The sequence below is a fragment of the Pseudonaja textilis genome, chromosome 2, assembly GCF_049901715.1.
Source record: "Pseudonaja textilis isolate UNSWEBS1 chromosome 2, rPseTex1.2, whole genome shotgun sequence".
In the NCBI taxonomy this organism is placed as follows: domain Eukaryota; kingdom Metazoa; phylum Chordata; class Lepidosauria; order Squamata; family Elapidae; genus Pseudonaja; species Pseudonaja textilis.
In genome coordinates, this window is record NC_141991.1 from 193,840,587 (window position 1) to 193,856,221 (window position 15,635).

The 15,635-nt window shown below is 35.0% G+C and overlaps 1 protein-coding gene across 1 annotated transcript in view; it reads right to left on the bottom strand.

Annotated features, from left to right (window-relative positions):
• Positions 1 to 1,285: 1,285 nt before the first annotated feature.
• TRPM6 (transient receptor potential cation channel subfamily M member 6) overlaps positions 1,286 to 15,635 on the bottom strand; it is a 71,846-nt gene continuing 57,496 nt past the window's right edge. Inside the window, exons 34-40 of the mRNA XM_026703808.2 lie at positions 13,808 to 13,873; positions 13,183 to 13,469; positions 12,157 to 12,239; positions 9,832 to 10,037; positions 4,716 to 4,767; positions 3,900 to 4,000; positions 1,286 to 2,091 (exon numbers count right to left, since the gene is read on the bottom strand). Of these exons, the coding sequence (XP_026559593.2) occupies positions 1,955 to 2,091; positions 3,900 to 4,000; positions 4,716 to 4,767; positions 9,832 to 10,037; positions 12,157 to 12,239; positions 13,183 to 13,469; positions 13,808 to 13,873 (932 nt within the window). The 3' untranslated portion in view covers positions 1,286 to 1,954. The remainder of the gene's footprint in view (positions 2,092 to 3,899; positions 4,001 to 4,715; positions 4,768 to 9,831; positions 10,038 to 12,156; positions 12,240 to 13,182; positions 13,470 to 13,807; positions 13,874 to 15,635) is intronic.

The window sequence follows — 15,635 nt, forward strand, 5'->3', positions numbered from 1 at the left end:
AAGCTGTAGTGATTTCAATAATGGTAATAATGGTAAAAATGCTTGAAAATGTCAGGGGATGCAAACAATCCCTCGTCCTACCCAAATATCTCTCCTCTTTCCTAAAGCATTGAATTGCCAATTTGTTTTTGTTTTGTCTTTGAGCACACAGATTATAAAGATAGTCACTTCCACATAATGTATTTATTTTCATGCAATGATGGCAGTTCATGTTAAATATTTCTATTTCTCATCTCTCCTAAAACACCTACAGAGAGAAAGAGGGGGGGAGGGAGGAGGGAGGGAGGGAGGGGGGGAGGGAGGGAGAGGGAGACACACAGAGAGAGACAAAGATAGGGAGGGAGGAGGGAGGGAGAGAGAGAGAGAGAGAAATTGCACAAAGTTTAAATATTGAGTAAAGTAGTGCAGTGCATATTAAGATTAAAAGGCTACTTATGTAAAGAGTTACTTCATGGTTGTTTATCTGCCTGCTGTTGAGTTGAACCTAAAGTAATAAAGTGACCACAAAATGTAAAATTTCCACAGGAGACAGATGTATTCTTTGATTGATAATTTCTTTCCTTGCATAGATTCCTAAAAGCTGGAGGACTCAAGTGAAATTAAAGGATCATTCTAAGAGCTAAATTATACTTCAGGTAACAAGGCATGTCTGATAAATGTTGACAATATTGACAAGTGTTACATTTGCATAACACACTGTATGTTTGTGGTGCATTTCTACTTCTTTTTTTAAGTTACTGTAACCCTCATAAAAACAGGAAAACATCTATCAGATACATTCATGTAGGAGATTTAGCTATCTTTCTTCTTATAATTTTATTTTAGGGCAACATGGTGCAGCCTCATTCAGAGCTTGTGCTCTGTCTGAAATACCTCAAACTATTTCAGTACTAACATTCCATTCTTTTTATTGTTGTTGTTGTTGTTGGGAAGGACTGTAGCTCAGTGGGAAGTTCACCTGATTTTGTGAGAAAAGATCTTTGTTCAGTCTGCTTTGTGTCTATAGGGATAATTTATGACTGAAGCCCTGAGAATTTGATAAAAAACAGGAAATTAACTTAAATCATAAATCTGACTTGTAATAAGATCCTGTACCTTGTAATTCCAAGTTAGGTATGGATATGGATATTGTTTTTCAGTCATCCTAATTTAAAGTTTTATCAAATCCCAAGTAACTTACAACAGATTTATGCAAGAACTGGTTTATTTACATAGATACACACATAAACAATGAAAATCTAGATACAAAAAATATTAGGAACAGGTCTGATGGGAAACTGGGGGATAAGTACATTCTTATTGGAATGAGTTCTAATGTTAACAGATACCCACCAGATTTAATTTAATAAATATTTTCCATGTATGTGATCAGAACTTACTTGAAGTAAAGCCATGGTCAACCCAAACACTCAAAACTTTCTTAAAATTTCCAGCCATAATTATAGGATACTCAATTAAAGTAAAAAGATGAAAAAAACATTCATATAATATAAATGCAGGTGACCTTTTCTGATGTAGCTCCTGGACTTTGGAACACCTTTTCTTGGAAAATTGGACCCTCAATTTTTATCTGGCCATTTTGTCAACATGTTTGACCACCTTTGACCAGGACTGAATATTCTGGTTGCCATCTGGAAGATTTCTTTGAATTTGTTTCTAGGAAATCTTCCAATTTCTCAAAACCATTGGAACTTTTCTTATTTTAAGTGACACTTTTAAAGATTCATAAATTGGAGCACTGGCATATTTTCAATTACTCCAGTGACTTTGGTGAATATCCTTTAAAAACAGAGGAGATTCCTTATTTTAGAAAGAATTCATTTGAAAACACTTTCACATTAATGGTATTTATTTCTTTATTCTAGAACAGTACAGACATTGGAGGTAGCGGGGCTCCTAGGAGTTGGCCCTTCAGGGGGAAAAAATTCTAAGGCTAAAATTAGCAGCTCTTGCTTCACAGCCGAGTATAATATTCCAGTGGTTCATTGTTCCTATTGTTTGCAGACTCATCTGCTGCTACCATTGGTATTTCAGTTTCAATTTCAAAAGCTGGATTGATCCTCCCAGATGCATAATCATTTCTTTTCAAATCTATGAAAAGAAAACAAAAAAAAAGCTTTATCTTAGATAATACATCTTAATTACATTTGCATGCTGCTGTAATTTCCAAGGATTCCAACAATAACAAACATACATGCAATATACAACATTAAAATATCCAGTACTACTATTACTAATAATAATAATGTCTGCTGCTTTGTCCCCAGTGTTCCTCAGAGCTCCTTAAGATGTACCAATAGAAAAAAAAATCCACTTCAGAACATCAAGCTTCCAAGCCACATCCTGTTACCAGAAGTTAATTACCTAAATCAAACCTAAATCAAATTATCTAATCACCAGATATTGGGAAAACTCCCCAAACACTTTTCAAATTCCTTCCAGATCCATCAGTTACTGTGGACTTCTTCAGAAAAGTCCTGGGTGGCAATCAATCCCATCTAAAATAAGATGCATGAGGCCACAGCAAGGGACTAAAGCAAAGGTCTCCAACCTTGGCAAGTTTAAGACTTGTGGACTTCAACTCCCAGAATTCTTGAGATAACATGACTGGAGAAGGAATTCTGGGAGTTCAAGTCCACAAGTCCACAAGTCTTAAAGCTGTCAAGTTTGAAGACCCCTGGACTAAAGTGTAAGGCATTGTATAACAGCACACAAAGTTGTTTATGGGACAAAATTAACATCTAATCTATGTTGTCATGTGCGTGAGGCAGAGATGATCTGAGACAAGCCCCTTGATTCATGCGGTGGAAATCATGATTCTCTGATCCCACCTACAGTACATGAAGAGTGAAGTCCTCTAATATGAACAGGGAACAACATTTGTCCAGAGACAAAATCTAGGAATAAATCAGATGGTACACCATACAGATTCCAACTTTGTAACTCAGCACTCTTATCATCTTAACAGCAGTGGGATTCAAAAAAAATTATTATCGGTTCTGTGGGCATGGCTTGATGAGTGTGGCAGGGGAAGGATACTGTAAAATCTCCAGTCAGAGGTGGGATTTGCAGGTTCTCCGAACAACTTAAAATTTCCACTACCAGTTCTCCAGAACTGGTCAAAACCTGCTGAATACCACCTCTGGATTGAGCTCCAAAAGAGTAACATCACAGCCATCATCCAAATGGATTTTGGTAATATGTATTAATATTAGTAACTGAAGAGATACATCTTCAACTAAGCAGGACATCTTCATATAATATACTAATTAAACAGGATGAAAATAAATTATTTTGTTCTTCCTTCCTTCCTATAATCCATTAGATTGTAAAAAGATAAAAGAAGTGAAAGGCTGCTTATTTAATCTTTAAATCTACTGCTTTAGTCACTCTACTAAAAAAAGCTAATCTAATATCATATTTAGAGAAAGGACATGATTGTGTGTTTAATATGACATGTTAGTTCATAGGTCTAAGGCCTTGGGGCCTTCTACAAAAATGGCCAGTTTTAATGTGATAATAAGGAATGCAACGTAATATAAATTATTTTTTCCTTTTTATTCATTCCTTTTCTTGTACCTACCATTTTTGGAATGGACCATGAAAAGCCAAGTGAGACTTTTGGCATTAAAAAAAAGTGCATCCCATATTTAAAGTTTGCTACATCCAGATTTGAAAGACCAAACCAATAAATAAAGTTCACTATTGCTTTTTTTTCCTCCTAGGCCCATGTTAGTCTTGCACAGGCCCTCAAAATATTAATGGAAAATGTTCATTTATACAACTCGTTCTTGGAATACTTTGTTACCAACGGCAATACAAAGAGCTCAGTTTTAGATTCAGGGATTAGCTCTAAGGCCAGATTTGTTCAGAAACATTCAGAGTTTGCTACTGTATACCAGGAAGTTTGAGTTTTCTGCAACAAGAATTGCAGCAATGCTTTGAAATGAAGTTTTTGAAGGCTTCTTCTCCAAGGTTTGCCGGTCCAAAGGCCATCTCTCTATAGTTTGAAAATAATAAAAGAATAATTAATGTCACAATAGCTGTACATACCTTTTCCACCTGCATATCACCAATACGCTTAGTTGGATGTCTGGTTTTGGGGGGAATCTGCCTAAACTGATTGGAGGATGAGTGCAGGAGTAATGGAATAAGAAATGCTTCATTGTGTGAGCTTCTATTAGCCCAGAGGATGTAGCGCTTATTAAAAATTAATGGTCTAAACTCATAGTCACAATCGAGTTTGACACAGATACCACTTTGCAAAGTAGCTGGAGGGTAAAACCTAATCCTTCAACTAGTGTCATGAGCATTACTTATGAGAAACTGTGGTTAGATAACATTTCATTAACTGTAATCCATTTCTTGTGCATTCCTAGGATTAAAAGGCCTATTTAATCCACAAGAAACAACATAATGAACTTGGAAACCAGTTATGTCCACTCAATATAAGTCAAATATTTATCTCTTCTGTTGCCAGGTTTTGTGGTAAATATCTGCATTTACAGCTTTATTAAGTCACTTTCAGTTACCTTTTTGTCAATGCATTACATTATTCTTAATCAGCCATTTAAAACGATACACATACAAAATTGTGCTGTTAGCCAAAAAGAATAGCACTGTCAGCATATGTGAATTATAGCTAATATTGAAGATTAATTGAATAATGGAATATATGTCACATTTTATATGATAAATTTACCTGTGATACTTACTGTTTGTCTTCAGGTTTAATAACAGATGGATCTGTGAGGTTTTCTCCCACACCTGCAGAATTCAAATTTATAATAGTTATTAGAAGGTAACTGTCTTCTTAAAAACCATTTGTGAAATTATAACCTATGCAATTATTATACAGTTATCTAATCTTTTGGTTTACAGAGTAAAATGAAAAAGCAATATTAAAATTATAAATTGCATTAGACTATGACAAACAAATGTTGCATACTCAGCTACTTTTTAAAACATGTTTTCATTTAAATATAAAGCAAACAATATAAAGGCTATAATTCAAAAATATTTTGTGGATCCATATGTATATTGCTGGAACTATATGTAAATAGAATATATGTTTCAACATCAGAGAAAACTAAGATAAGAACTACTTTTTAAAATTAAACACATCACTAATTACAGGGGCAGCAACCCCATGTCGATCAATAAGGATGCATCACTGGCAGAAGAATTGAACTGTTTCTTTGCCCGGTTCGAACTGAATAGGTCTTCAAACACACTGACTCTACAAACCACCGATACTCAGCTGTTCACAGTACAAGAGTATGATGTGAAGCAAGTGCTTAGAGCAGTGAATGTAAAGGAGGCCGCTGGCTTTGATGGGGTACCTGGGAAAGTACTCAAAGCATGTGCTGACCAGCTCGCAAGTGTGTTTGCAAATATTTTTAACCTTTCTCTTATACAAGCCATTGTTCCATCATGTCTCAAAACTTCCATTATTATTCTAGTTCCCCAAAAAACCTCTCCTGATATTTTAAATGACTATAGACCAGTAACTCTCACACCCATAATTATGAAGTGTTTTGAAAGACTGGTCTTAAAATATATACAGGATTGCCTTCCATCAAACCTTGACTCATACCAGTTCGCCTATCAGAATAACAGATCCACAGAGGATGCTATTGCCGTGGCTCTCCACATTGCACTGAAACATCTGGAGCATAGTGGGAGCTATGTAAGAATGCCTTTTGTTGATTACAGCTCGACTTTTAATACTATCATTCCAGATATATTGATTAAGAAGTTGCCAGAAATGGGCCTCTCCTCTCACATCTGCTGTTGGATAAAGGACTTTCTTACTAACAGACCCCAAACTGTTAGGATTGGCAGCTATTTTTCCTCCACTCTTGCTCTCAGCACTGGCTCTCCACAGGGTTGTGTGCTGAGCCCCCTTTTATATTCACTCTATACCTACGACTGCACTCCCTCTTGTCCCACTAACTCTATAATAAAATTTGCAGATGACACCACATTGGTGGGACTCATATCAGGAGAAGATGAAACGGCCTATAGGTCAGAGGTTCTCAGACTGGTCTTGTGGTGCAAGAGTCATAACCTCGCCCTGAACATCAAAAAGACCCAAGAATTGATTATAGACTTCAGACGATGCAAAGCAGAGCCTCTCCCACTATATATCAATGGAGATTGTGTGGAAAGAGTTCATAGTTTTAAATTTCTAGGAACTCATATTTCCGACAATCTTACTTGGTCGGTCCACACTATGGCCACTGCAAAGAAGGCCCAACAGCGCCTGAACTTTCTGTGGCTGCTGAAAAAGAGTGGTCTGGGTGAGAAGTTGCTGGTTACTTTTTACCGTTCTACCATCAAGAGCATTTTGGCATACTGTGTAACGGTGTGGTATGCTGGATGCTCTGTAGTGGATAAGATGATGCTCCAGACAGCACAAAAAATCACTGGTTGCTCTCTTTCTTCTTTGGAAGAGATTGCGAAGACCAGACTCCTCCCTACAGCACAAAAAATCTCCACAGACCGTTCTCATCCTGGACATTCATATTTCGAATTGTTACCATCAGGGAGACATTATAGGTGTCTTAAAATGAGGACTAATAGACTGAAAAACAGTTTCTTTTCCAAGGCAATAATTGTCTTGAATCAAACAGTACATTTGTGATTTAGTTCTATTTATAAAGTGGCATTTTAAAACTAATTTAATATATGTTTTAAACAGGTTTTAGACTAGGTTTTTAATTATTATTATTACTTTAATTATTTTACATTTTAAATACTTTGTAGTGTGATTGTGATGTGGTGTTTGGGGCACTGTGCTGGAGTAGCTTTCAAATTTCATTGTATGACAATAAAGGTATTCTGTTCTGTTCTGTTCTATTCTCTTCTTTCCATCCAGTGCAAGGAAATTTCCCTACTCTGAATAAAATACATAAACACCATAAACATATTCCAGCTCTGAAACCTTCATATGATCCATAGTATCTAGATCAAGGCTGAAATTTGGATCCTCATATTTAATCTATTGCATAGGCTTGCTTTGTTCTCCTGAAACAATAGCTTACATTAAGCATATTAATGTTTTGTTTATTTATGTCAAAGTTGGATAACTTTTATGGTCCATTCTGGAATTTTGAAAGCTTCCATAGATCACTTCCCCAGTCACAAAATTACTATTGTGTGGCCAGTCACAAAACATCCATTTATCAGAAGGCAAACTAGTCCTCAATGATGCTTTCTTGATGATTCTCTGTGGGGCCTCATTCATGAAGCCCAAGAGGTTGATGCTTTGCTTTGGAACAAGTCAATTTCCTTTAAAACAGTTTTTTTTTAAAAAAAAAAAGTGGTGTAAATTGAAACTGTGTTATTAAGAAGACAGAACTGTTAGGTAAACATGGATCAGGAATCTATGATTCTATTATATTGTGTATAAGTGATAGATATAGATCAGGGTTCTCCAACCTTGGCAACATTAAACCTGGCGGGCTTCAACTTCAACGCAAAGCTGGCTTGGGAATCCTGGGAGTTGAAGTCCTTCAGTTTAAAATGGCCAAGGTTGGAGACCCCTGATTTAGATGCTTAATATTAGTTCTTTTTTTTTTTCAAATTCTTTATTCTATTAAAAACTTGTGATACATCTGCACAAGTTAGCCCCGAGAGTGAACTACCTATGCCAGCATATGAACTAGATTCTATAAGTATCCATAGTTTCCATGACTGGTCTGACATACACTGGCCACTCTCTCTCCTATACTAGCAGCCTCCTTCTGCAAATATACTATTCTCTGCGCTCACTGTGAATTATATATTTTGACAGACCAATTTCATGTAGAAATAGAATTTATTATCAGCTAATTATAGAGGGATCTGTAATATAGGCAACCTTGATCTTGAATAACTACACCGATGTACACTCAGAAATTAACTGGAGCCCAAATGTGTAGAGCTAATCAATATTTAGTTCTGCCTGATCCAGATAAGTGCAGAAATACACATGCAAGTTCTAATACACCAATATATCAAAAATAAAATAGACAGGAGATACTTAAAAGCAACCATATTAGTGGGAACTGCCAGAAGCACACCACACAATTCCATTAAAGAAAAGTAGCATGAGAACAAAAATATAGATGCGTCTAACCTGTGCTTTTTTTGAAACATGTTCTATACCAAGCAACCACACTTTCATTTTCCTAAGAGATAGGTAATGGTGGTATGCTATGGCAAAACAGAGTTTTTCAGTACTAAAAGATTCATACTGGTACATATACCATAACATGAACTTGCCAGGTTGACACAAGTGCTCCAGATCTCACTACTTCAAGAATGCAGATGTGGCAAGGCAATGACGGCTACCTTATTTGTGCCAAATGATCTCTGTGTCATCATATTTCCCCACATCAGCAAGAGGTCAAGCTTTGTTTGTGTGCTTGCCATCCCAACCCAACCCAACTCAACCCTCCACTAACCTCACCTCACCAAAGCCATCAAGGATGCAATATTTAAGTTAGTTAATTAGTTTTAGTTATCCCTATAAAAACCAGTGATCAAAGGCAGCAACATTGTCCTGCTAGTTAAGGGCAACTCAATAATTACTTAGTATTGTGCCAGGTCAGGAAAAATGGTGTTTCACATGGTTAGAATCTGACTTGACAAGGCTGTATATTAGACTGTGTGATGGGGTGAGTTCCTGTCATTTGCTCCAGCTCCTGCCCATCTATCAGTTTGAAAGAATGCAAACACAAGTAGATAAACAGGTACCACTTTGTTGGGCATAATAATAGGGACAAGAAAGGGACCATAAACAGGTATCCCTGGATAATGGTGATGTCACCAGCTAATTCTTTCCACCCCAAAATGCCTTGGTGCTTCTGACACGAGTACGATGCAATGTGATGCCAAGCCCTGCACTCCAGGAAAGCAACTGAAAAATTACTTGTGTATATTTTGTAGGTTTTTATTTATTTATTTTTACTTTCAGTATGGTCTTCAGTTTTAATTCAATGATCACAACTTTCTTCCTTCCTAAAAAGAAAATGGGAGTTCTCCTTTCCTCATACTTTTAATATATTTTGATGATAATTAGGCAATACTTGGTGATTCACACTTGGAGCACTTCTAATCCATTTGCTTGGCATCAGCAAGAAAGGGGTTTGTCATGCCCCTTTTCTGAAAAAAAATAGTTTTTGCAATTTCCAGACTAGCCCACATTGAAGTATTAACTAGGCCTAATCTTACCTTGCTTTGAGTTAAGACAAATTCAGACAAGTGCTGCTGCCTATTGATTCTCAGGCATATGATCTCAACCTTAAAAGAGACGTAGGGGGGAGATTTCAAAAAGAAAGTATTGAGGCCTTCCCTTTATAATTTAAAGAAACGGCTCAGATCAAATGGATATGTCCTCAAATCTCTAAACCTGGCCTTAAAACAAATCATATTTATTCCAAATCTCAAATATTCAAGGTGAATCAGAACTAATTCACTTAGGCCTCCATGGCATTTGCAAAGATGGAAGGAAAGAAGGTAGAATGCTGAAAGCAGAAATGCAATATCATGTTGCTCATACAACAACAAAAAGGACAGAACCTGTGGCATGCTTGCACAATCTTCTGTAAATGCACACATACACAAGCCTAGAAGTCAGTGTTACTCATTCAACCACTAACAATAGATGGGTGTTTGTGTGCCTGTGTATATTATGGACTGTATTTGTAGAACTTTTCTTGTTTCTGATAAACTATACTATAGCCCACAAATGCTGACACCCAAATAAATGTGTTACCCATTCAAGTGTCATATGCCATTTTTCTAACTTTTCCTAATTTTCATGGTACAGTCTTTTTTACTCACCTTGCAAATCTAATACAAGAAGTTCTCCTCGGGTATATTCATAACTCCAGTGAGAAAAAGCCAGCATAACTTCTTCCAGCAAATTGCTAGGTGTGATTTCATCCCCATTGTTGTTATTGTACTTGCGGAATTCTCCTGTCATGTATTTCTCTATTGTCAGCCACTGATTGGCTGAATGGCAATAAATTAAAAAGACTTCAAGGAATCTGAAAAGAAAGGATAATATCTTTTCAGGAGGTGTTATTCATGCTGCTTTTGATGAATAAAGGGTACTAATCTCATGTACAACTTTCATCAACATCATATATTCAAGAACATTCAAGAACATAAGTATGTGAATAAGAGTACAAGTATAAGAATACAAGTTAAAACGTAATGTTATCTTATCTATCCGTGTCTAGGCAGAAATAAACCTAACTGAATTAAATGACATTTATTCCCAAAAATTAAGTTTAAGACTATAACCAAATTTTCAGATAGAGTTTCATAAAATCTCCAAGCTTGATGGGAAAGTTGGGCACCACTTTGGGAAAATCTATTATCATAATCCTGACAAACAAATTACAGAGAACAACTCACCACAGGCGATTTAACAACAGAATAAAAATATAATAATTACACCCTAGAAGGTTCACTTGTGATTGCCAGCTAAACATATAAGCAGCCATTGGCTCTCACAAAACTATTAGCATGCCCCCCCCCCTTTGTTTCCCAAAAATCAGCAGTTTTCTGATATTTTTGTTTATTTTGCACAGTTACTTTCTACAGGGCTTAATCCAATATAGTCCTTTCTGCTAATTCTGAAGTTGGATACTCAAATGAAATCGCTATTCACAGAATTAAAAGCATGTCTTGTATTTCTTATTATCTTGTAAATCAAATAAATCTTCATTTTAAATATTAAGAATGAAGTTTTGATATTGCTCATTAAATGAATTCAAATGAATGTAGAAGCTTGAAGTAATGTCAGGGGAAAAAATAATGTATATACTTTAAAAGGATTTTAACTTGATTGTTAACTTGAGTAATTTTATCAGCACTGAACTGAACAAAAGGAATAAGATAGATATATAAGATAGTGTGTGTGTGCCTGTGTCTGTGTCTTTATATGATGTGTGTGTGTGAGAGAGAGAGACAAACAGAGAGAGACAGAGACAGAGAGTTGAAATAAGCCCCAAATTCCCTGAATAAATTCCCTGTATTTCTTGAATAAATATCTAATATTGTGGATCATCCCTTTAGGATTCATCACAGTCCTGAAAAGCGGCATCTTGTTTGTAATGTCAGGTTTTGGTGGTCATTATATAAAGAGATGGAAGGAGAGGAATGCTGTTCAGTCACTAAGTCATGTCTGGACCATGGCACACTCTCTCCTTCACTGTCTCCTGAAATTTGCCCAAATTTTATTCATTTATTTATTTTATTTGTCAAGCGATTATAAGATAACAGGTATAAGTATAAACATAGTTATGAATACATGAAATGGATACATATAAGAAAAATAAAAAGAAACAATAGGACAAGGACGGTAGGCATGTTGGTGTGGTTATGCACACCCCCTACAGACCTCTTAGGAAAGGAGTGAGGTCAATAGTAGACAGTCTCTAAGGTTAAAGTTTTTGTGGTTTGGGGAAGAAACCACAGAATCAGGTAGCATATTCCAGACATTGATTCATGTTCTTTGTGTCAATGACACTATCTAACTATCTCATCTTCTACTAACCCCTTCTCCTTTTGCCTTCATTTTTTCCCAATCTCAGAGTCTTTTCCAATTAGTCCCCACTTCTCATTAAGTGACCAAAGTATTTGAGCTTCAGTTTCAATTTCCGTCTTTCCAAAGAATAATCAGGGTTGATTTCCTTTGGAATTGATTGATTTGACCTCTTTGAAGTCCAAGGGACTGTCAATAGTCTTCTCCAGAACCATAATTCAAAAGCATCAATTCTTCAGCATTTTGCCTTCCTTATGGTCCAACTCTCATACTGGGAAACCATAGCTTTGACTATGATTTTATAACTATGCCATAGCTTTCCTCCTAAGAAGGAAAGTGTCTTTTAATTGTCTGAAGTCACCATCTGCAGTGATCTTGGAGCTCCAAAAAATAAAATCTGTCACTGCTTCCATTTCAATGGAATATAGACTGTAATAATATATAAAACACATGAATAAATAGTTGTCTGTTCCTCTAATAGTTGTTGTAATTATAGTGCAGGATATAGTGCCTGTCTATTAACTGCAGATATTAATAATTAAATCACCATATAGTATATAGAATGAATAGGCTTACTCTTTTACATTTTATTTCTAGAAACACATTTTTCATACCTGGGAGTATATGGAATGCTATGGGGCTTCATTTGATTGAAGGTATATATCAATTTCTGAGCTGCCCTTTGCTGCTGTATTTCCTAAACATAATAACAAAACAAAAAACAAAAAAAACCTAGCTATATTATTTCAGGAATGTTTACAATAACATTTAACAAGTTAGTGCTATTTCCATCCACGTTTTAAGTACATCCATCCTTTTTAAGATTATGATGAGACAAGGTGATTTGACTAAGTCTGCCCAATGTCTCTTTCTAGAGATGAAGTAAATAAGAGATGAAGTAAGAACTGAAACCCCAGCTTAGAGATCATATCCAAAACTATTAATTGGCTTGGGTTGGGAAAACTTAAAAGTACTCGTAAGTGTCATTCAAAGGACAGGATGAAAATTTAGTTTCTTGGAAAACAAAATCACAAAATAATTTATAAAATATGATTGAGCTGATCCCATGTACCTGTATTTCACTGACAAATAAGAAGAATACACTTTCCATTTTCTATTACAATGATATTAACAGTTGTGTGACCCCACACTACAGAATAACACACTTGGAAGGGGACCTTGGAGGTTTTCTAGTTCAATGCAGATGTTTTCTGGTCATGCAGGAGATCCTATACCATTCCAGACGAATGATTATCCAATCTCTTTTTTAAAACTTCCAATGATGAAGTACCCACAACTTTTGAAGGCAAGCTGTTTTACTTATTAATTGTTTTAACTGTAAAATTTCTCTTTATTTCTAGATTGGTACTAGTTTGAATACACTACAATATATACCTGAGAGTACTAGTACTTAATAATATGACTATTTATGTGCTATAATGAATCCATTTTAGCCATTCTCATAAATAGAGCTACTTTTGGGGAAACAGGGCTGAGATGCCTGTTCACAGAGTTGGGATTTAGGTAACAATGGGATTTAACAGATCTCTTGTGAACCACCATTTTAGACCATGGTGCAGGGTTCCTTCTGTAGAGTGTTGCTAGCCTCCAGTTATTAGTAGGGATTGCTGATTACTCACTCTGAGACACAGATGGAGGACTGTGCTTTCATGGAAGATCTTCTGCCAAGTCCGAACAACTTCAGGAAGGAAAGATTTTACAATGAAAACTTCACCTAACTTGAGCACATTATTTTCAGACCAGGTGCAGAGAGCTTTCATGGCTCTCCTCAACCCTCCATCCATTTCCTCCTGAGACAAAACTTGAATCATGGCAGCCATGCCGTGCTGGGACCAAGAGGACATGCTTTTATCAAGGTTCGAAGGTGAACTTTCTTCCAGTCTATAAATCGTTACTTCTTCTCCAGCTAAATAAATTGAACAAATAAATAAATAAATTGGAGATCTTGTAAAAAAAAATTCTGAGATTGACAATAGAAAAACAATGAGATTACAAAAAAAGAAAAGAAACCCAGTTAGCAATAGAAGAAAAATGCAAGGATTTTTAATGACAATGTTTTCCAGTTATTTCTTGATATTATACAAAATAATGCAAAAGATAGATGTATAGATGAAAGAAAGAGAGGTGCACCATGATTTAATAAAAATAACTAGGCAATGGAATTATTGCACATTTTAAGTCTAAATTATTGTGAATTTTCCTTATGGCTAAAATGTTTTCATCAGCATGAAATCCAGTACTCACCAAAAAACTGCACTGGTGTGAAAGGGATGGTTTGAGCCAGCCTCATTAAATTGTTTCTTTCAACAGCTGCAAAAAAGCAAGTTAATCATATGATCTGAAAAATTTTGCCCACCATTTTAAAAAAGAAAATTTGAAGAGCTGTCGCTCCCACAGAAGGCCTTTGACTGGGAGACATAAAATACAGTACAACATTTGAAGTGATTAGAATAATGTTTTATTTTCATTCATGAAAGTAAAACTAATTTGTTAAAATGTTATCTAAAGAGTAATTTCAGCATTTTAATTTTCTTACACTACTATTTTTCTGACCACTGGCTGGAATGGGCAAAAAATATAGAATGGGGGAATAAATCTACTAGACAAAGATTGAGTTAGAAGATGGAAAGGAACTTAAATGAACAACATAGCACTGGAAAATCTTTCAAAAAAACCAAACCCAGTTGAAATCATTTACTCAACCCTCAAGGGCCATCCACTGAATTTATTCTTCTGATTTAAATAAAATGGGCAGTATTTGATGATATCATTTCAACTCTACAACTGATCTAAAGCCTTACTGTAAAGTACTGTCAAGATTTAAAGCTGAGTTTCCCTCAGATCTTTGGCAAATTACTGATACCTTGTCTGAACTCAAGGTATCCCTTTCTATATTTCTTCTCAGATAGCAAAGCATATTATAATATAGGATGTATTTATTGCTGAATATACATCAAGGTGGGTTAATGGCATTTCAGAAAGTTATGTAAGTATTTTCGTAAACTCTTACCAGTTATAAAAATGATCCTTCACTTTATCCACATTTCCAACATAAATTTGAACTATCTTATACATTCTAGATATTTTTTTCTGGAATCATTTACCAGAAAATACATTTAATTTAAATTTAAATATATATTTGACTTTTTTCTTGCTATATAGATTTTGATATATCTTTCTGCCATTGTTCAGTTATCAGAACTGGTTTTGTTTGAAACAAAAACATTATCCTTGGCAAAAGATACATTTTCTTAGAAAATTTTTTCCCAACCATCACAATTGTAATTTCTCCTGTATTAAGATTCTTTTTATGTATGATTACTACTGCAAGATTATTATATGCACAAACATGGAAAGACTCTGAAACATCACAATGGAGGAATGGCTGGGAAAAGTGACAAAACTAACAGAGATGGTAAAATCATTTGGTTAGTGACAGATCAACAATACATTTATCAGTGACTAGAAACTCCTTATGGACTTTATGTTGAAAAAAGAGATAAATTTATTACTGTTATCAAGGAGATTGGAAACTATTTATATTTTTTTCTTTTATTTCTTTTTCTATTTTTTTCCTCCATTTACTATTTTTTATTATTGTCTTAAAATTTCTTTTATTGCCTTTATATTTGTAAAAAAAATATTGAATAAAATTAATTTAAAATAGTAATGTGTAAGGTTTGAATAGATTTTCCTTAAGTTTTTTCAAAATCCAGCTTGGCTCTATTTTTAATATATACTAAACTGACTACAGCAGTTTTCATATATGCTGATATGTATTTATGATATAATAGCTTTCATACTTATCGTAATAAAATAATATACTACTGCTAGCCATCATACAATTGTTACCTGCTATAAATACTGCATTTAGCAATCTAACTGAACAATATTTGCAAAGGCTGTATATATACAGTCTTAAATGTGTGACAGCAAGGACATCTGCTGGTGAATTTTACAAATTTCATCAGCTTTGAATATGTAGCAGCTTAGCAGGTTCATATGTGTTCATTGCTTCCATTACAGTGTGAAGTCATTTTTTGGATATGAATTCACTGGGGATTGATATTAA